Below are 22557 nucleotides of genomic sequence, written 5' to 3' on the forward strand. Positions count from 1 at the left end.
GGGCTAGGTCCGGCATCATGTCCCACGTCGAGGGAGAGGATACGTGGAGGGATAATCGCACGTGCTCACCCGTTGATGGTTTGAGGAAATCGGACCCTTTCAATAGGATCCGTTGCCCCTGTCTAATCTTCTTTTAAAAAATAAAGGAAAGAAAAAAACAAACTAAAATAAAAAATTCTGGGGAAACAGCCCAGATTTGTCCCACGGTGCGGGAAAGGATACGTGGAGACGATACTCGACACGTGCTCACCCGTTGATGGTTTGGAGAAATCGGACCCTTTCAATAGGATCCGTTGCCCCTGTCTAATATTCAAGGAAAAAAAAAAAAAACAGTCTGGAGAAAAAGACCAGATGTGTGCCTCCATAGACACTAAGCAAAAAACTGGTTTCCGCCCGCATTCAGGGAGAGGGTGTATACGGCGGGGAAGGAGCTAACCTTGTGTTGTTTGCCTAGTGTCAGCCTCCAGATGGCGGTAGCATACACCCACAGTACCTGTGTCCCCCAATGAGGTGAAGGAGAAATCACCGTCACTTATGACGCCCAGTCTTTAGTGAGCCGTCTCCCAGGCAGAACTGCGCAGTTTAAATGCTGCGGACAGTGACTGACAACTTCATTTAACAAGTAATAGATCAGCGATCAGTGTATGTGCCGATCACTGCAGTTAGAGGCAGATGCAGGCTGTGTGACAGAGCCGGCATCTGCACTGTGTGGAGCAGGATCAGCTCCTGATCCTGTTCCATACACCCACAACTATTACATCAAAGAATGGGAAGGGGTTAATAATAAGTTTTTTGAGGAAGTTTTTTGGTTCGGGATGTGTGGGGGCTTTTTTTTTTTAATCGCAAATCTTTCTGTTTCCTCATGTGATCCCAGACAGACTGGATGTTGTGAGATCAGGGCTCTTTGGAGGCCAGATCATCACGTTCACGACTCCTTGTTCTTCTTAACACTGAAGGCACGTCTTAATTACATTATCTGTATGTTGGATGTCGTTGTCCGGCTGCAGAATAAATTTGCAGCAAATCAGACGTGTCTGCCTGTATTTCTCAGCACTGAGGACACCATTAATTTGGACCACATTCCCAACTCTAGTTGCTGCAATACAGCCCAATACTGGCCAACACCTACCTCCAATATTCTACATCCCAGTACCTATGTGTTCGAGAATAGTGAAGTCACTTGCCCTTGAAATCATACCGAAGTCACGGTTTTATTAGCCGTAATTCAGCCATAAAGACTGCTTTGGCCCAGACTTCTCCCAACAGTAGATTGGTGTAGTTGAGTCCCGCTGGTTGCTGCCAGTTCTGAACTGATGGCAATGCTGGACATCTTCCAAGGAAAGCGTGATAGGTCATTTCTTTTGCTGACCATGACATCTACTGTTCTCAACGTTGCCCATTTCTTGGTGTTTCTTCAAAAGAGCTTGAACAGCGCACCTTCAAATGCCAGTTTGCTTTGATATATTTTCTTAGACGAGACCTTGCTGATGCAGTATAACCACCTTGTAGCTTGCTGCTGTGATCAGTCTTGCCATTGCAAATAACCTGTGATGGTCTTTGGCAACCACACCTTTGTAGCAGAGTTTAACTGTTCTTCACACAGTCTTAGGCTGGTTTCACATTAGCGCTTTTTAAGCGCACGCACGGCCGGGGGTAGCTCCGCCCCCGAGCCGGCTCTCTGCCCGGCGTGCCCGCCCCTTGCTTGTAGCGCCGCCTCCTAGCGGACAGCGGCGCCTGCGATCGGCGCACCCTATCTTTAGCATAGGGTGCGCAGATCGTGCGCAGGCCGTGCGCTAGTTGCGCTTTGACCTGCACTGCGCACTTTTGACGGTGCGCCGTGCGCGCCAAAATCGAACTTTTCGGATTTTGGCGCGCACGGCGCACCGTCAAAAGTGCGCAGCGCAGGTCAAAGCGCAACTAGCGCACGGCCTGCGCACGATCTGCGCACCCTATGCTAAAGATAGGGTGCGCCGATCGCAGGCGCCGCTGTCCGCTAGGAGGCGGCGCTACAAGCAAGGGGCGGGCACACCGGGCAGAGAGCCGGCTCGGGGGCGGAGCTACCCCCGGCCGTGCGTGCGCTTAAAAAGCGCTAATGTGAAACCAGCCTTACACATGTTTCCGTTTCACTTAATGACAGCGACTGGTATACTCAGTTACTCATATACCTTCCTTTAATTCTACAAAATTCCTGCTTTGTGCAAGTCCACCTAGAAGAATTGATGAAGAATTGATGCAGTTTTGAATGCAAAGGGTGCTTACACCGAATATTAGTGTGATTCAGATTTCTTGTTTCTTCACTAAATTTTAGATTTGTTGATAAAAAAAATAAACTATCAACACTTCTATTTCTGGAAGCATTCTTAGGCTACATTCACGCATTGCGTTTTTAATGTGTTTTTTCTGCGGGCAAAGCTTGCTCTCTTGGCGGTAAGAAACTTGCTTCAAAATAGCAGGTTTTATTTAGTTTTTGCTGCATTTTTTTTTTCATGGGACATTTGCTTCTTGTGCATGCTGATAAAGTTTAGTGCATACAAAAATATGATTCTACTTCATCAGGCTTTTTTTTTTTTTTTTTTTTTTTGCACCATCAATTACCTTCAATGGGTGAAAAATGTTGAAAAAACCGCTAAAAAAAAAGCCACTGAAAGTGATATGCTGCATTTTGCAAAAACCAAGGTATTGCATAAAATAATGAGGACAAAAAAAAAACCTAAGCTGTGTGCATGAGATTTCTGAAATCTCAGACTTTGCTAGTACTGCAGAAAGTTTGAATTAAAAAAAAACGCAGAAAAAAATTGTAATGTGTGAACATAGCCTTACTTTGCAGCATAGTTTCCACAGTACTGAATATATTCTATTTACAGGTTGTTTGTTACATAGCACATGCCCCAAGGGTGAAAAAATATCTCAAGGGACCCGGACCTAGATTGCAGGAAGCGCTAATCCATTGACACCTAAAGACGTCCCTAGCAATTTAGTACCCGTGCTGGCCACCGATAAAATACAATGAGCTTAAATTGACTTACAGTGAACACATGGAGACAAAGTTTGGGAAATTGGGGAAAAATAAACATCAAAATAATAAAGCAATATTTAAAAAAAACATCAAAGTTTATAAGCGGATACAGATATTACAGGGTGTTGTATGCGTTTTCTGCTCCGCTCTCCGTCACATCACGGCCAGGTTCACACGTCACCAGCATCATCTGCAGGTCGTAGTCACCAGCCGGCGGCTCACGTAGGGAGCCAGGAACTGCTCTCAACTGGATATATTAAGACTTATTATTAACACAGCGCATTTGATATAAGAAATGTTAGTAATTTGCACAGTAACAATGTCCCCCGGGGCCAAGCCGCGTCTTACTTCTACATACATGGCAGCCGAGGCTTTAGAGAGGCTCTCATGCGGAAACGATCTAGCACCATCTTCTATGTGTCCGGCAGAGAATGCGCCGGCTGAAAAACAAGGCTTGTGTCTTATTCAAACAAGATCTGCAAAGTATGTGGTGATGGGGCAGTTTATGGACGCAAGCACGCGGAAGACCCCCGAGAACGAGCTAAGAAAATACCGCTCTGGCAGGAGAGGAGCACGGGTCCACAATTCATCATGTAACTTAAAGTGAATAATCTGATCTTTACGGTCTGTTTGTGTTTTGCAGATCTGAAGTCTAATATAATCTAGCTTTTTTGTTCTTAATTATGACAAGTTAAAAAGTTACTTTTTCGTAATTTTAGTTGCATCTAGAAGTTGAAGGAAGAGTCAGATATTGTCAGCGGTCCGATCCCTCCCTCCGATAACTGGAACAAGTCGTCGTTCACAGATTAATACCTTGCCAAAATGGGCATTAAATGGAATCAGTCAGCGGATTTTTGCTATTTAATCCGAGAGCAGCACGATCGAGGGAGAGGCACCCCGATTCCAGCAATGTGTAACTTATTGGGCTGCTTGTCATGGTTTTGATAAAATCACAGTTTTCATCACAAGTTCCAGAACCCTCGGCCACAAGCAATGCAATTACGATCTGAAGGGTCGTGTTCTTAGAATAACGCTCAAGTGCAAACCTACAGCACAGGCAGAGGGTAACTTACGCTGTCGTTTAGAGCAGATGGAGGCCAGCCTTCCCACATCTGATGGCGAACAGGGATGCTGGTGAGATCGGAGACGTTTCTTTTTACCTAGTGAATAAAACAAAACACGGTGAAATCACACAATGGACGCACATCTGAAACAGAAGATGGGGAGCAGCACAGACGACGATCTACACATCCCAATGTTTCACGGGAAAATTGCAATCCTAATGTTCTTGACATTTTAAAGCCTTAGGAAAAATGCCTCTTTACTGCCATTTCTCCGCTCCCCTCATACAACAACATGCGCGGCCAAGCCTGCATATGTTCTGGATGGGGGCAGAGAAGAAAGCCGCTGCTAGACAACTCTGGCAGCGGCTTATTGTCTTCGACAACTAAATGATAAGTCAAGTTGAAGTCCAACTGCCCAATCCTTCCTCCCCCTAACATCTGCCGTCATGAGAAAGTTGGAACAACCATGTTCACATTAATTGGTTTTGTGGTCCAGTCGACAGTGTGTTCAGTTCACATACATTGAACCTTTATCTGGAAACACAGTGCGAATATCAGCAATACAAAAAAAAAAAAAAAAGCCAAGTTGCAGTTAAACCACATCAGTGCCGTTTTCAGCAGTTTCATGTGTCTGTAATGATATATAGTATGATGGCGTTCCTCCCACCTTTGCTTGTCAATTCTAGCACCTGTCTGCATCATCTCCCCCTAGATATCTTGAAAAGTATATAAAAGTGACATAACTATATTACATAAAAAGGCACATTTTTTTGAAAATGCTGTAAATATTTCACTAAAACTGGAAAGTGCTTTAATAAAAAAACAAAAAAAACCTTCATATGCAGGGAGGGAGAAGCAGTGGGTTTAACACGGCCCAATGGTAGACAACACAATTACCGTCAAGCTGGCGCGCTTGTGTGGACTTGTGTTAATTGCCCTTTGCTGCAGAGAAACCTTCACGACCATTGTATTTACAGAGCAAGGTCAATGAAGTCCATGTATATAGAGGAAGGTCAACCAATATGGTCCTGCTTGACCTCTGAGGAAGAAAGAAAAGCCAGGGGACATTCACTGCACGAACGATAAGACCAATTCAATGTGCGGGAACATCCCAGTCTCAGGCGTATAATACTATGGGATTTACCTTCTTAGATGAATAAGAAACAGGAAAGTGTTCCTTACTGGAGAACCAAAGTCTAATATCAAAACCGAGCCCCATAAGAGGAAACAGGGTTTACCAAGGGTGAAGAAATGTTAATGGAGACCATCAGGCATCACATCGCCGCTCCTATAGGCGCCATACACAATTCCTTCTCAATAAAGGGGTTGAGGTGTGAAAACAAAGCTTTACTGATCCCTAGGAAAAGTGATAACTCAATGATCAGTGGGGGTCTGACCTCCGGTCCCTGCTCTCCTAATCTGTGCAGGTAACAGTGATCGGACTGCCAATAACCAATAAGTTATCGCTTAACCAATGGATACGTGATAACTTGTTTTCACCTTGTAATCCATTTAAAAGGTTTGTCCACTACTCCGACAACCCCTTCTGAATCCCCTATATATTTCCCCCTGTAAAATAGTAACACTTGCACTCAACTCCATTGCCATTCCAGCTGTGTCAGCACTGGCTCTCCCGGGGATAGTGTGATATTATGTCACGCGATCCCTGAGGCCAATCAGCGCTGGCTTCACTCGCCTCGCCTTCGGACACATTAAGACATCCAGAGGAAATGACAGCCGCAGAGCTAACTCCCCAAGATGTCAATTGTGTCCCTAGGAGAGGAGAGTGAAACCAGCGATGATGGGCCACATTTTGTCACACGACCGGCGCTAGTACCAGAGTGGAGTATAAGTGTTATTATTTTACTAGGGGGAAATATAGGTATTCAGAAGGGGTTGTTTGAGTAGTGGACAACTCCTTATAGTGATGCACAACCATGCCCTTTAAGCAGGTTTATTATTTTAGAAAAAGGAGCACTTGGCACAAAAGAGTGTGGCCCTCCGCTTGTCATTTTTAGATGACTTTTGTAGTAACTCTAGCCCCCATAAAAATGCTTTCACTTACCGACAAGTAATAGGGTCATAGAGTGGCAAGATTATACTGCCACGTATAGCCCATAAAATACTACCATATGGTGCTCCAACTAATGCAGGATCCCAAGAGTAGCCCCGTAAAGTGAACCTGGCACTTGTCATAAATGTCATTTTGTAACCTGGTGTAAATGGAGCTGTTACCCGAAGTTAACTTTTTTTTAGTTTCTGCGTCTCTCCATTCTTGAGATAAGGCTCCTTCTTCCGTTTTATAGCCAAAACGACTCCTCCATGTGCATCTTCATGAGGAGCAAGCCCCCTTGACTAAGAAGACCAGACATCGATACAGGGAAGAAGAGGCACAGGAACAAAAGAAAAACAATGCCGGATTCAGAGGAACAGCGGCTTTTACACCACATAAAACAATTATATATTAAAAACTTCAAAACTGACGCTTGCTTTGGTTTAATTCTTAGGTTCCCTGAGCTACTGCCCAATTTGCCTGCCCTTAAAACAGGCCCTCGTTCCTGAGCATCCCATATTGGAGGAGATACAATAATGAACTTCCCCAATAATCCAGACCACAGCACCTTAACACCAGAACATAAAATGTCTTATTTGTCAGTAAGGAAGAGAACATAAGGACGTCTGGTCGACACGTCGCCCTCCCAGTGACAGCCCTGGACTATGTCTCTATCCGTGGTGTGGTCGCTGAGAAGGTTAGGCTGGGCAGCGGCGATCATACAGTATCCACAGAAATACGAGACGTGGAAATAGCGGCAAGGCGATGGGTTTGTGGCCCCTAAACACCCGTGAGTTCCCTCCTGGGTCATCTGTGATTCCTTCATTAGTTTCGGGCAATCAGGGCTATAGAGAGAGGGATTAACACCAATCCCTACTTCATTGCATCCAGCAGAACTCCCGTAATGAAGTCTGAAAATGAAGACTCTGCTTAACAAATAGCAATCTTATCCAGACCATTAGATAAAACCAAGTTATAGGAAATAATAAAGGAGCAGGATTCCCGTTACGTGGACGAGGCAAGACGCAGGATTATAGTACATTTTATCTCTTATTAAGTGGCACAACCTCATTGTAAGATCTTCACAAGTCATTTCCAGAGGACGGCAAACTAACAAGCCTTCTGCAAGCACTGCCTCAAGGTGGGAGTAGTAGGATACTCTGGTTAGAGTCTCTTCACATTAATTTTATTTAACACGGATACACAGTCTCCCTTTAAGGCATATACTTCCTGTCATCAGGTTTTATGTAATCTGAGAGCAGCATGATGTAGGAGCTGAGACCCTGATTCCAGCGATGTGTCACTTGCCGGTCTGCTGCATGCTGTCATTTTCCTACAATCTTTGCTTTATCTGCTGCAGATCTAGCACTGCTCTTCTGAACGCTGAGCCCTGTAAAACCCACCCATAACGCTGATTGGCAGCTTCCCCCCCCCCGACACACACTGTGCATAAGCAGAAATATGCCAATCAGTGCTGGGAACGGGGTTACACAGAGCAGTTGACTAGCAGGCACGAGGCAGCTAGTTCTGTAGCGAATCTCCTGCTGATAAAACACTGATTGTATTGAAATAGCAACACATAGCTCAGTAAGTGACATAGTTGGAATCAGGGTCTCTGCTCTCAGATTACATAACACAAACATGCTGCCTGATTCACTTAACATATGTCTCTGGCAAGTGTCGCATAGTGGGATAAGTCGCCCATTAGTGTCACTTAGTCTAGTGGGGGCAAAACAATCCAGAGTTTATAGATGTAGCATAAAGCAGAGCTCAAAGCAGCCCCCATCCACACCAGGCTCTCTATGTACATTGTATATTGACAGTGAGCTGCTTATCGCAGCAGTGGGCGTGGTCAGACCAGGGCTCACGTGAGCTGTAGTCCAGGCAGTGATAACCTCCTGGTGATAAGTCAGTCATTGTATTGAAACAACAGCACACAGCCTAAAAAGTGACACATTCCTGTCTCAGCCCCTACCCCTCATGCTGTCCTCAGATTACATAGCAAAAAACCTGCTGACAGATTCCCTTTAAATACAGGAGTAGGGCAGCAAACTAAACATTTACTTTCTGTGAAAAAAAAAAAGGCCTGGCACCAGTTCTACTAACGTGACTCCACAATCTCATTGACTTTGCTGGTACTGTAAAATGTTGAGGTTTTTTTTCCCTGCGGCTGTGAACAGACCCTAAAAGGCGTTTCCCATCTCATAAAACGAGGATGTCTTTACTGTGTAAGATGGGGGTCGCTGCTCCCGGCCGCTGTGCAGGGACCTGCAACCTCATTCATTTGAATGGACCTGTGCTGCAGAATTTGCTCGCGGCTCCATTCATTCTCTACGGGGCTGCAGAGTATAGCGCTTTACAACATGCGGCATTATCATAGTGAAAGAACAACTTGGTCAATTGCTTTATTCCAAAGGGGAAGGGGGGGGGGGGCATTTCATAGCCATGTTCTTAGGATAAGTGGGGTCCGCCAATTGGACAACTATCGATCCACAAGGCTAGGTGAGAATGAGAAGTATTAAGGATAACCCTTTAATTTATAGGATCAGTGAGGATCACAGAGGTCTGACGCCACCTGTTCCTGCAACACGCCGTAACTTTGTGAGACGGTAGCACCCCTTTCGGCCTCCCCATAATTTACAACCTGGGGATCGAAGAGTTAAAAAAGTGTCACCAAGAAGCAGATTCCCCGCATTCCTTTCAGCTGGGAATCGCACCGTGCGGCATTATGAAATGAACAGTGTTTGCCTCTTCTATTAACTTATCGGCAACGGCACGGATTTCAATAACATTCCTGGGCTATCGCGAGCTTGAAAGGCCTCATCTTGTTATAGTGTTGTGTTGGTATAAAGCACAATGCCAGACTGATGTGCCGCACAAAAGTGATCAAAGATTTGCTCATGTTTGCCAGCGAACATGTATTCTCCGCGCTTATTCTAGCACAGTGACCCCTGCTTAACAGCTTATCTGAAAGAAAACTAGTTGTCACAGGCGGCCCCCGCGGTGAGCCTGCCATCCACAACATTTTAGGTAATGTTTGACGAAATCAATTCATGGGGACAACGCGTTTGTTTTGAGGAGATGCCAGCGCTGCCCGCTCTCGCTTCACATTTATCACTTACTAAAGACACATGCCATTGTTCCAGGATTCGGGGGTACGGCACGGCATTACAGATGGAATTTCATGTATCAATTTGCTGGAGGGCTCAAAAATACTGAAGATGGCCGAGGTTCATTCCCCTTCATTGAAAATTCAACTTGTGAATCAGTACAGGTTTCGCAGATATTCAACACCTCCGGCCACTTTGCCCCTACAATAAGTGGTACTCAAAGTAAAGAAGTCATAACGTGGTTCAGACCATCCAGAAAAGACTGGATCTGAACAATCTATCTATATAATTGTCTGTCATCCACTTCCGTCTGGATATCCCTGAATCCCACAATCCACTGCGCCGCACCGGAAGTACGCCGACCGCCATTTTGGAACACCCAAGTGATGCCGCTCGGATCCAGGACGCAGCTGCGATCCAGAACGCCGCTGGGATCCCAGCTGCCGCTCCGATCCAGGCCACCGCTAAGATTCCAGCTGCCGCTCGGATCCAGGCTGACGCTGGGATCCCGACCGCCGCTGCGACCCCGACCTCCGCTGGAATCCAGACCGCCGCTGGGATCACAAGGCTGTGAAAGGGGTGCAGCGAGGGGCTATAACGAGAGGGGTATAATGAAGGGGGTGTAATGAGGGGGAAGTAATGAGAGGGATGCCGCTGCCGGACCCCCACCAGGACCCACCGCCTGACTACACGCGCCGGATCCCTCCGCTGCCTGCCCACCCACTTCCGTGCAGTCACAGCCGGCAGGAAAGACCGCGGCTTGAGGTCTGTGCTGGAGATTGGGTGCGGCCACCCTCTGGTGGCGCCGCACACCATCTCCAGCACAGGCCACAAAACACCGTCTTTCCTGCCAGTTGTGACTGCACGGAAGTGGGTGGGCCGCCACCCTCAGCGCCGCAAATCTGCCACCATCGTGATGTTACTGCCCTCCCCATGCGATAGCATCGGGCACACATCTAGTATAACATAACCTCATTTCCAGTGAATCAGTAAAGGTTTCGTAGATATTCGACACCTCAGGCCACTTTGCCCCTACAATACTCGAATTACAGAAGCGGTAACATGATTCTACCGAAAAGGTTCGATCGGCACAATCATAATCTCATTTCCAATGAACGTTTAGGAGTATTAAGAGACCAAAACCTATAGATGCTTCTCAATAAAAGGTACGGTATCTTTTCCCTCCCAGTGTCTCTGAAAAAGGAGCAAAACTTTCGGAATTGTGGGCAGCAGACCCAACCTTCTTTTATTTGTAAGCAAACACCTTAAATGAAAGATTGCCTATTTCAGCCCGTCACCTGATCTGTATGGGCGCCTCCCGACTTTACTCTCAACCATGATTTGGGGGGGGATTGTCAGATCAGGAAATTGGAATTTTAACACCCAGTCCTTTGATTCCAGGGGAGATTGCCGATGCCAGAGCTGTCCCTGTTGAAAACACATGATCACACGGCAGAGCGGAGTGTTTGTGTGTATGTGGAAGTTTGGAGACAGAGCTGTCAGCTATTTCATGTGTACGTCCACCTACATATACATGCACACTCATCCTGACCGAGCACTCATGAGTTCTCTATAGAACAGATAGAAGAGTAAACAATCATCAGCCTCATTTTGCAGATGCATATAAATGGCGGAAAAAAAAATGATAGGGCAAAAAAAAAAAAAAAAAAAATTAAAGGGCATGTCCGTGCAAAAAACAAAAAGTCCATTCCCCGATCTACACTGCCACCATAAGAGGAGACTTTCACCAGCAGAAGTACCGCTGTGGGTTGTGATTGGCTGCAGCTGACTTGACTGCTGGTGGAACGAACAGGTTAAAAGGGGTTAAGCGAAGCTGCACTCATTCTATTGCTATAGAAAAGTAGATATACACCATTAAGTAAACTGGTGAAGAAAATGATATATTTGGAGTCGCCCAATCACAGAAACCAGTAACCTATACTGTATATTTAATAAATGATATAAAAATATGAGAAGAAATTGCGAATTTTGGGCATCTCGTATAAATTAGACTGTGCCAGAAACAATAATGAGAAACTAAGAGACGAGCGAACAACAAGAAGAGAAATTCCTTCACCTCCTCATCTGCAACAGTACCTTCTGGATGAGACGAGAGATGACAGTATCTTCCTACAGTATCATCACCAGGAATTTACCCCTAACCCAAATATTTTATTTTTTTTTTTTTTTTTAAAGAAAATGTAATAATCACGCCATCTTCGAGTCAAAGCCCTCACGGCGACAGTCTCATCAGGGTCAGAGACATTTTCTTCATTCTTTCGGTATATACATTTATTTTCAATGTCATTTTACATCTTTTCAATAAGTTTGAGCTTCGAAAAAAAAAAATTCTCCACGTGCAGAATAATGAAGGTTGCAGACGTCGGCCGCGGTCATGGACGCGACATGAGAAGATTTACTTGAAGAAGGCACGTTTATTATTTTCACAAATGGTAGTCAATCCTGGGTTGGGTCCTCTCCACTTTTGTAAAAAAAAAAAAAAAAAATATCCTGACACCCTTTTTAGGACTTCAAGGTCCCCGATGTATCAAAAAAAAAGTGCTTTGAAAAGTTGCAAAATTCAGGGAATTGTGAAAAAAAAAAAATATAGTGATTTTTCGCGTGTGCACACCCATTTCTCCAAGCGTAGCAGTGGACAAATTGTACATTTTTAAAAGTCAGGCGCCCCTCTTTATAAAAAAAAAAAAAAATAAAAAAAATTCTGTTCTTGTAGTCTCCAAGTGTCCATAATGGGCACTGCTAAACGATGCCAAGACCATGGACTGGCACAACTCCCTGAGAGAATGGATATGGCAGTTAGGTGTCCTACGGACGGAAGGAAAACGCTCTCTAGCGCCACATACTGGAGGTAGCTATTCTGCAAGTCAACATCTGACAATTAAATAGTATCTCTCAGTAGAAGTTTGTTATACATAAATCTTAGGAACAGAACACATTGTATAAGCAGTGGCTCCAGGCCTGAATACCCAAAACCACCAGCGGCAATAGCCATGGATATACTCCCACCAAATTGTAAACATGCAAGGAAACAGAGTAATCAATCCACCATGAAATTAAAAAAAAAAAAATCAATTATTGCTATTATTATAAATCAGTATAAAATGGCACTTACAGAAATAACATCAATATCATGACAGAGTTTCAACCAGAGAGAAACAAGTGCCACAAGGGTACAACACCAACACTGTAGCAGTTAGGTTCGAGCTTGGTATGAAATTCCCATATAAATAAAGTGATGGTGCAATAGTAAGTTCCATAGGGCCCGAGTCGTAGTATCAGCACAGACACTTTAGATCCCCAAGTGAGGTAATTGTATATATGTATATCGCCGACTGAAATGCCACAAGGTCAAATCTCCATACTGTTCTTACCCATTACTGCCTGCGGTGTCGCACACGCCGCCCCGACGCGCGTTTTGCGTGGGCTTTTTCAGGGTCTATCACAGTGATCAAAATGAACCAATAGGAAAAATTTCCTATTGTTTCCGGGTGCCGGCTGGCAGATCTTGGCGTGCGCAATGCGCATGCGCCCACCGTTTTCTTTCCGGAAGAAGTCGCGGGCAGGGAGACTTCACGGGGGGGATGCAGGGATACCGGAGGTACCAGGGGGAGGATCGGGGACCCCATTTCGCTCTCCTCTGATGTGCGATCACATCAGATGAGAGAGAAATTAAAAGGGAAATCAGACACTTTTTCTTGTACGTTCGCAGTTATTCAGTTAATAACAGCGATCACAATACTGGGGTAGGTAGAGACCGACCCGAATCATTTTCTCAGGGGTCTTGGCTACCCCTGGCAGCCGAAACCCCAGGGAAATTCCAAAGTACCCTTAAATTGCTGCCATTAAAAGGCGTATCGGCAGTCGTTAAGGGGTTAAGCTGCGTTTAAGCTGATTGCAAAAAGCAGGTTTTGTTGCGTTTTTTCCTGTCTCTTGCGCATGTTAGGCTAGTTTCACACTAGCGTTTATTCCACGCAGCACACGGTGCCGCTAAGCCCCACCCCCCTGCCGGCTCCCTGCCCGCCCCATCCTGTCATCGCCGCCTACTATCGCACATGGACGCTTGCGACCTGCGCACCCTATCTTTAGCATAAGGTGCGCAGATCATGCGCTGGCCGTGCGCTAGTAGGATTTTGGCGTGCGCTGCGGACTTTTGAAGGTGCGCCGAAATGCAACATGCTGCGTTCGGCGCACACGGGCGCACCTTCAAAAGTGCGCAGCGCACGCCAAAATCCTACTAGCGCACGGCCAGCGCATGATCTGAGCACCCTATGCTAAAGATAGGGTGCGCAGATCGCAAGTGTCCATGTGCGATAGTAGGCGGTGATGACCGGATGGGGCGGGCAGGGAGCCGGCAGGGGGCGGGGCTTAGCGGCGCCGTGCGCTGTGTGGAATAAACGCTAGTGTGAAACTAGCCTTATAAAAGTTTAGTGCCCTCCCCCCCCAAAAAAAAGAGAACAATTTACTTTATTTGCTTAAGTTTTTGCACCAAAAAGGCCGCAAAACCTGCATTTTTTTTCCACTTACTCTCCAATGGGTGAAAAAACGCTGCAAATACGCTGAAAGAAGTGACATCCAGCAGTTTTCCAAATCAGTCATGAAAATAAAACGAGTGTGTGTGCAGGAGATTTCTGAAATCTCAGACTTTGCAGCTTAAGATTTGCATTTGAAAAAAAAAAAAAAAACATGCTGCAAAAACACAAGGTGTGAACATAGCCTAAAATCGTGTAGATGACATGCTTTTTTTTTTTTTTTGGGGGGGGGGAGATTTTCCACATCTAATGCAATTCTATAGAGAAAATCTGCACGTAAAATTCTGCGAACTCACGGAAGAAGTTGACATGTTGCGGTTTTAATTTAAAAAAGGGAATACAAAAAAAAAGCACAGGTGGTACGATATTTATGTACGTCCCATCCACTTTCCTGGAAGTGTGAGACACTGGGTTTTTTGTGCAGCAAAGATATGCAGCGTCAAAAACTAGAAACCTAACCTTACATGTAAAATAAAAAAAAAAATAAAAAAAGAAGATGAACTTAACTTACGGTATTTTGGTAGGGAGCAGCGCTGCGTCTCCGTCGTGGCACTGGTCTCTGCTGTTTGGGTGCAGCAGTGACACCGCTGCAGCCAAACACAGAGCTGTAGATGTGACCTCGTATGGCACCGCTCACCTACTTATACTGTAAAACAAGTGTGAACATGGCCTAAACCTTGATGGAGGTTGTGACTAGTGCTCCGGTGTCTGTTTATAGTATAGTCATAGCATCAAACTTTTTAAATAATGGAAGTCATGCTATTGCGAAATATTCAACCACCAACAAAAGGAACTTTCACGACTAACAACACATCTAAATGTAGGCTTCAGTAACACAACAAACAACAAAAAGCCACACTATAAAAACAAAAACACATAATCTAAGTTGATTCCAGGAGGCACCGGACTTGGCGTATCAGGCCCGTCACTGCCCCCCAGTGGACAGCTCTGCTCCCAGACCTTTAAACAAGACCAAAATGGAAAGTATTGCCATTTTTTTCTCAAAATCCATCTCTTCCAACTCCTGAGCTATAATGATTCGGGAAGGCTCAGGCTCCCGACCATAGAGCTGCACTCTTTGTAAAACCCTCTAAATTACAGCGACCCAGGCTCGTTTTGTGGTTTTAATTGCAGCTCCCGTCTCGGTGCCAGAAAATGGAGAGTCCAGCTGGATTATTTATCGAAAGGATCTGAAGTGCAAAACTGCAAACTCGCACTATATGGCCAATTGGTCAGAGTGAAAGAACTTGGAAGAGGCCTTGCTGCTGCGCGTGAATTGGAGAAACGTGCCCAGATATCAGAGGGCTTCATTCAATCCGGACAAAAGGGCTGAACGGCTATCTGTTCTGCCTGGTGAATGAGAGCGGAGGACGGGGGTGCAGGGCGATTCCACCGGGCCAAGGCTCCTTCACGGTACCCTAATGCTACTCGCTCCCAAGGATTTTTTTTTTTAAAGAAATTATTGGTGAAAAACATTAGCGCAGGTTGACACAATGCAGAGCGCATGCTAATTACTGACGTCCTTAGCCCCCAATACCATGAATCTATAGCTATCAAATCAATCAGCATGGGCTTTTTGGTTTGTTGTTTTTACAAGGGAAGAGGATGATTTTATATATATATATATATATATATATATATATATATATATATATATATATATATATATATATATATATATATATATACACACACACACACACATATATATATATATATATATATATATATACATACACTCACTGGCCACTTTATTAGGTACACCTGTCCAACTGTGTGTTAAGACTTAATTTCTAATCAGCCAATCACATGGCGGCAACTCAGTGCATTTAGGCATGTAGACATGGTCAAGACAATCTCCTGCAGTTCAAACCGAGCATCAGTATGGGGAAGAAAGGTGATTTGAGTGCCTTTGAACGTGGCATGATTGTTGGTGCCAGAAGGGCTGGTCTGAGAATTTCAGAAACTGCTGATCTACTGGGATTTTCACGCACAACCATCTCTAGGGTTTACAGAGAATGGTCCGAAAAAGAAAAAAAATCCAGTGAGCGGCAGTTCTGTGGCCGGAAATGCCATGTTGATGCCAGAGGTCAGAGGAGAATGGGCAGACTGGTTCGAGCTGATAGAAAGGCAACAGTGACTCAAATTGCCACCCGTTACAACCAAGGTAGGCAGAAGAGCATCTCTGAACGCACAGTGCGTCGAACTTTGAGGCAGATGGGCTACAGCAGCAGAAGACCACACTGGGTACCACTCCTCTCAGCTAAGAACAGGAAACTGAGGCTACAATTTGCACAAGCTCATCGAAATTGGACAGTAGAAGATTGGAAAAACGTTGCCTGGTCTGATGAGTCTCGATTTCTGCTGCAACATTCGGATGGTAGGGTCAGAATTTGGCGTAAACAACATGAAAGCATGGATCCATCCTGCCTTGTATCAACGGTTCAGGCTGGTGGTGGTGGTGTCATGGTGTGGGGAATTTTTTCTGGGCACTCTTTGGGCCCCTTGGTACCAATTGAGCATCATTGCAACGCCACAGCCTACCTGAGTGTTGTTGCTGACCATGTCCATCCCTTTATGACCACAATGTACCCAACATCTGATGGCTACTTTCAGCAGGATAATGCGCCATGTCATAAAGCTCGAATCATCTCAGATTGGTTTCTTGAACATGACAATGAGTTCACTGTACTCAAATGGCCTCCTCAGTCACCAGATCTCAATCCAATAGAGCATCTTTGGGATGTGGTGGAACGGGAGATTCGCATCAGGGATGTGCAGCCGACAAATCTGCGCCAACTGTGTGATGCCATCATGTCAATATGGTCCAAAATCTCTGAGGAATGCTTCCAGCACCTTGTTGAATCTCTGCCACGAAGAATTGAGGCAGTTCTGAAGGCAAAAGGGGGTCCAACCCGTTACTAGCATGGTGTACCTAATAAAGTGGCCAGTGAGTGTGTATATATATATATATATATCCACACACACACACATATATATCATTGCACTTATAATATATTATAAATAGGTATTACACATTGTATTTATAATATATTACATAAAAAATATCTATAGAATAAAAATATGTTTTCATTGAATACGTAATCTTTATTATATAATTATAATGCATTAAATACTAAGCCATTAGTATTTAGTAAATACATTATAATTATACAATAAAGATCATATATCCAATGAAAATAAAATATACATAGATATAGTGGGTTTGCGCTTAATAAATGGTGTTGCTTATCTGTCTATCATATAATGGGATATTTTGTACGTTTGCCCACTGACAAAGACATGAACAGTCTATAATTTTAAGAGAGTAGGTTAATGTTAACACTGAGAGATAGAAAATCAAATATAAAATCCAGAAAATCACATTGTATAAATTATATAAACGGATTTGCATTTTGCAGTGAGAAATAAGTATTTGATCCCCTAACGACCATTAAGTGTATGTGCACACGTTGTGGATTTGCTGCAGATCCGCAAGTGATTTACAGTACAATGATATTCAATGGAAGAAAAAAGACGCTGTGCACATGCTGCGGAACAATCCGCGTGGAAACGCAGCGTTTTTTTTCCCCGCAGCATGTCAATACTTTGTGCGGATTCCGCACGTTTTTACACCCATTCCTTTATAGGAATCCGCAGGTGTAAAAACGCAGGCCAAATTCGCACAAAATCCACAATAAATTCGCAGGAAATCCACAAAAAAAAAAAAACGCATGGATTTTAACTTGCGGATTCTGCCAAAATATGCAGATTCCGAGCGGAAAATTCCGCACAGCAATCTGCAACGTGTGCACATACCCTAAGTGTTCTGGCTTCTACAGACCTAGTTAGACGCTCCTAATCAACTTGTTATCTGCATTAAAGACAGCTATCTTACATAGTCACCTTTATAAAAAGACTCCCGTCCACAGACTCAATTAATCAAACTCTAACCTCTACAACATGGGCAAGACCAAAAGAGCTTTATAAGGATGTCAGGGACAAAATCATAGACCTCCACAAAGCTGGAACGGGCTACAAAACCATATGTAAGACGATGGATGAGAAGGAGACAACTGTTGGTGCAATAGTAAGAAAATGGAACAAATACAAAATGACTGTCAATCGACATCGATCTGGGGCACCATGCAAAATCTCACCTCATGGGGTATCCTTGATCATGAGATAGGAGAGAGATCAGCCTAAAATTACACAGGGGGGACTTGTTAATGATCTCAAGGCCGCTGGGACCACAGTCACCAAGAAAACCCATTGTTAACACATTACACCGTAAAGGTTTAAAATCCTGCCGTGCCGCAAGGTCCCCCTGCTCAAGAAGGCACATGTGCAGGCTCATCTGAAGTTTGCTAATGAACACCTGGATGATTCTGTGAGTGATTTGGAGAAGGTGCTGTGGTAAGATGAGACAAAAATTGAGCTCTCTGGCATTAACTCCACTCCCTGTGTTTGTAGGAAGAGTAATGCTGCCTATGACCCAAAGAACACCATCCCCACTGTCAAGCATGGAGGTGGAAACATTATGTTTTGGTGGTGTTTCTCTGCTTAGGGCACAGGACTACTTCACCTCATCAACGGGAGAATGGATGGAGCCATGTACCGTAAAATCCTGAGTGACAACCTCCTTCCATCCACCAGGACATTAAAAATGGGTCGTAGCTCAGTCTTCCAGCAAGACAATAACCAAAAACATACCACTCTGACCTTTCCCGGCACCTGCGCAATGCAGTACTTTACTCTGCCCTCAACAGGGCAAAGTAAGTGCGCCTGCGTAGGAGCCATGGCAGAAGTAAGGAGGAGGACAACTTCGCTAGAAGATGGGAGGTGCCGGACCGCGACACCCACCGCACCCGACCCCGCCCCACGGGTGAGTATAATCTAACTTGCTTTTCTTATCTTTCAGGTTACATCGGGGGCTTATCTACAGCATTACAGAATCCTGTAGATAAGCCCCTGATGGCGGTGGTCGCAGCTCATAGCACAAAAATTAGGTGACAGATTCCCTTTAAATGTACCACCACATAATAAGAACAGCCTATCTTAAGCATAAACTCACCGCATCTGTTACAGGGAGTATATCTGCACAAAATGACTGTTCAGACCAAGCACAGGCGCAGAGCCAAGCAGTTCACTGCACCTGTCTAACCTACTTGCTTTCCATCTATATCTGCCCTTCCTCTGTCTCCATAAAGTCAGAGATGTCAATCAAGGAAGAAAGGGCAGAGATGGATGGAAAATTAGTAAGTGGGAAGGTGCATTCAACGCCTCAGTCTAGACAAGTGTGCACCGAGCGCCTGTGTTTGGTTTGAACAGTCATTTTGTGATGATGATTATCTTTAAGATTCAAGGAGATGCAACATTTTCCCTTGTTTTCCATTTCATTCTGATATTGTGCCATTTTTGGAACATCAGGACACTTGCTGTTAGATGACATACATGCACAGATGCTACATCCCTGGAACAATCATCACGCTACATCCATGGAACAATCATCACGTAAAGTGAAAAATTCTCAGCCCAATTATCCTCATAAGTGTGACAAAGACGACAATCTGCTGGGGGAAATTTTTCCACCCTGTCCAATAAATGATCGAAAAAAATTTCAACTGTATTAAAAAAAAAAAAAAAAGAATTATATATAGTGTTCAATCTTGCAACATCTTTGTCCCTGCCGCCGACTTTATACCAAAGTCTACTCGTGAACATGGAACCAGAAGATCCGGTAGTTGCAATGATTTTTAGTCATCTGGGGTTTCGGCTCTTTTCGGGTCACGTTTATAGCCTCTAAATTGAACGCTGGAGATTTCCTGGCGTACATCACAGTGTGAACCTGGACTTCCATCGGCACCGTGCTACATTAGTGTTCTAGGATTGTCGTCAGCAACATAGTGCTTTTTTGGAGCGATTTTTACACATTGTGTTACATTAAGCTTATTTTTATGCATTTTTTTAATGAGTTCTATTCAATGGAGAAAAAATGTTGCAAAAAGACAAGTGCTCAACCAAGGCAAGCCAGAGCTGTCAATCACCAAGGAGGGAGGAGGGGACATGCAAAACCAGAGCAGCTAATCCAGGGGATTAGGGCTGGACTACGACTGCAAAAAGTACTCTGGACTATAGACATCATAGAGGAGAACGGAGAGCCGCACAATCACTCGCATAAATGGCATCCACGTAATACTACGGCTCCTCTGCCGCGGCTGTGAGAGGGAAACTAACTTGCTGACCATGTTTTGGTTTTTTTTCCGCAAAATAATGTTCCCAGGGTATGCCAGGAGTTGGACCCATGGTTGTGATTAGCTGATCACTGCAGAGCCTGTTATTAAAAAAAAAAAAAAAGGGCTGGTATCCCATTTATGCGAGATATCTCATTTAATCAAGATTGTACAGGATCTCTTCTAACAAAAGGCCCCTTTAGGCTTCATTCACAAACTGCCTATACGAAGGCCTGTCTGTGTTTTTCGCAGTGACAGTCTATGAGGCTTTGCATATCTGTGATTTTTCACGGAAAAAATCATGGAGGCATGTTAATTTTAATCCAAGGGTTGGGTCAAAGTCGACAGTGCAAGTTAATGGGTCCGTGAAAAAGAAAAAAAAAAAAATCACGGACATGCCATTTTCACGGACTATTCGAATTGACAAAGTGGATAAACTTTTGTTTTTTATTTCTCCGGGTATGAGAAAAATGGATGACTCGCGGACCACACAGTGATCAAATTCTGATCATAATGAATCGGTCCGTTTTTCTCATACATGGAAAAAAAAAACTGGATGTGTGAATGAGCCCTTACAATAATCACCGGAACAAGAGTTCATAATACACGTCATTACCAATCAATGGCTCCTCTAATCACACCACTGATCAGACAGTGAACGAGTGTGATTGTCCGTGTGTTAAGATGAGGCATTGATTGGAGACGGTTGCTCCTTTTAATTAACATAATCGTTGCTGCCGACGGCGCATTTCTCAGTGTAAACAGAGCATGTGCTGGCGACAACATGCAAACAAGGTAGGGAGTGAATGAACATATTAACAATCCTTCCAGTCTATGCAGTTTGCATCGACCTGTGTAAAAGGGCTTTAAAAGATATTAAAAAAAATACCCCCAAAAAAATTATAATTTGCAACAATGAATCAGGCCCATAATGCACAGATATAGCGCTGACAAAAATTAAGAGACCACTGCAAAAATTTCAGCTTGTCTGATTTTTCTCATTATAGGTATATTTTTGAGTAAAATGTAAATTGTTCTTTTAGTCTATAAACTTCTGACATGTCTCCGAATTTCCAAGCAAAAAATTTAGTATTTTTTTCTGACAAAGAAAAATGGTCAAAATATAAAAAAAAAAAACAGTGCTTTCAGACCTCAAATACTGCTAAGAAAACAAGTTCATAATCATTTAGAAACAAGAATACTAATGTTTTAATTCAGGAAGAGTTCAGAAATCAATATTTTGTGGAGTAACCATGATTTTTAATCACAGCTTTCATGCGTCTTGGCATGCTTTCCCACCAGTCTTTCACAGTGGGTGCAAGACACTGTGGCTGGTACGCCTCTCCAGGTCTCTCATCTAACCATTAAACGACCAGGTTTTGGGCAAAGCTGAAAATTAGACTCAGAAGAGAAGATTACCTTACTCCAGTCCTCTATAGTCCAATCCTTATGGTCTTTAGCAAACTTCAGCCTGACTCTCCTTTGCTTCACATTGATGAAAGACTTTTTTTCTACCTTTACTTGACTTGAGCCCTGCCTTTAGGAGCCTGATACGAACTGTTCTTGCCAAGCACTTCACCCCAGCTGCCATTTGCCATTCCTTTTGAAGGTCACTTGATGTCATCCTGCGGTTGCTGAGTGACATTCGAATAAGATGACAGTCATCCCCGTCAGTGGGGAGTTGTTTTCGCCCTCTGCCTGTCTGTAGCTTTGTTGTCCCCAATGTCTGCTGCTTGACCTTGTTGTAATGGACTGCCGTCTTAGAAATATTAAGGATGGAGGCAACATGACGCTCACTGTATCCCTCTGCTAGTAAAGCCAAAATTGAGCCCTTCTTTTCCTCACTCAAGACTTTTATTTTCAACTCCTTTAGCATGGTTAAAAGCTATTTTTTCATTCCTATTACTTTTGAGGATATTAAATTGTTTTGCCATCCAGCTTGTCCCATTGCAAGAGGATTGTGAAAACCACAGCCAGGTTTTTTTTCATACTTCCCTTTGTTAAATAAGATTTGGTTCAGGTGATCACCTAATCAGAAGCACATAAGGAAAATGAGGTGTACTCTGATTGGAATTCAACTGACACTGGAATGTAATGGCTGTCAGACATGTAGAGAAGCTGATTTTTATAAAACTATGCAGTGGTCTCTAAATTATTGCCAGTGCTGTATATAGACTGGGTTCTTGAAGCAGATGGTGCACTGGAAGATCGACCAGTAGTGCTATGAAGGCTGCAGATTTTACTGAGCATGTCCAAGATTGCAGCACATGCTCAGTAGAGCAGTGAGGAGTATAGTGGTGGGTGGAGATAGACGCTACAGTCTGAATACACTTTACTCCATCCTCATCAGGGCTAGGTGATTTATTTCATGATGTATACAGGTTATACAGCTAGATCCTCTTTAAGATAAATACATTTACTAATATATAGCTAGGGGTTTGGTATAGTCATATCCAGTTTGACATCTAATATCAAATAAAAGAAAGGGTTTGTGCTACAGAACAAAATAAATCGTTAGGAAAGTTAATCAA

At 43.9% G+C, this 22557-nt stretch overlaps 1 protein-coding gene across 2 annotated transcripts in view; it reads right to left on the reverse strand.

Moving 5' to 3' along the window:
• FAF1 (Fas associated factor 1) overlaps positions 1-22557 on the reverse strand; it is a 154290-nt gene that overhangs the window by 46936 nt on the left and 84797 nt on the right. For both annotated transcript variants that reach the window (XM_073563721.1, XM_073563722.1), the window contains exon 8: positions 4090-4176. In XM_073563721.1, coding sequence (XP_073419822.1) covers positions 4090-4176 — 87 coding nt within the window. The remainder of the gene's footprint in view (positions 1-4089; positions 4177-22557) is intronic.

Source organism: Dendrobates tinctorius, unplaced genomic scaffold, assembly GCF_039654945.1.
Source record: "Dendrobates tinctorius isolate UK_male_01 unplaced genomic scaffold, ASM3965494v1 ptg000396l, whole genome shotgun sequence".
Taxonomy (NCBI): domain Eukaryota; kingdom Metazoa; phylum Chordata; class Amphibia; order Anura; family Dendrobatidae; genus Dendrobates; species Dendrobates tinctorius.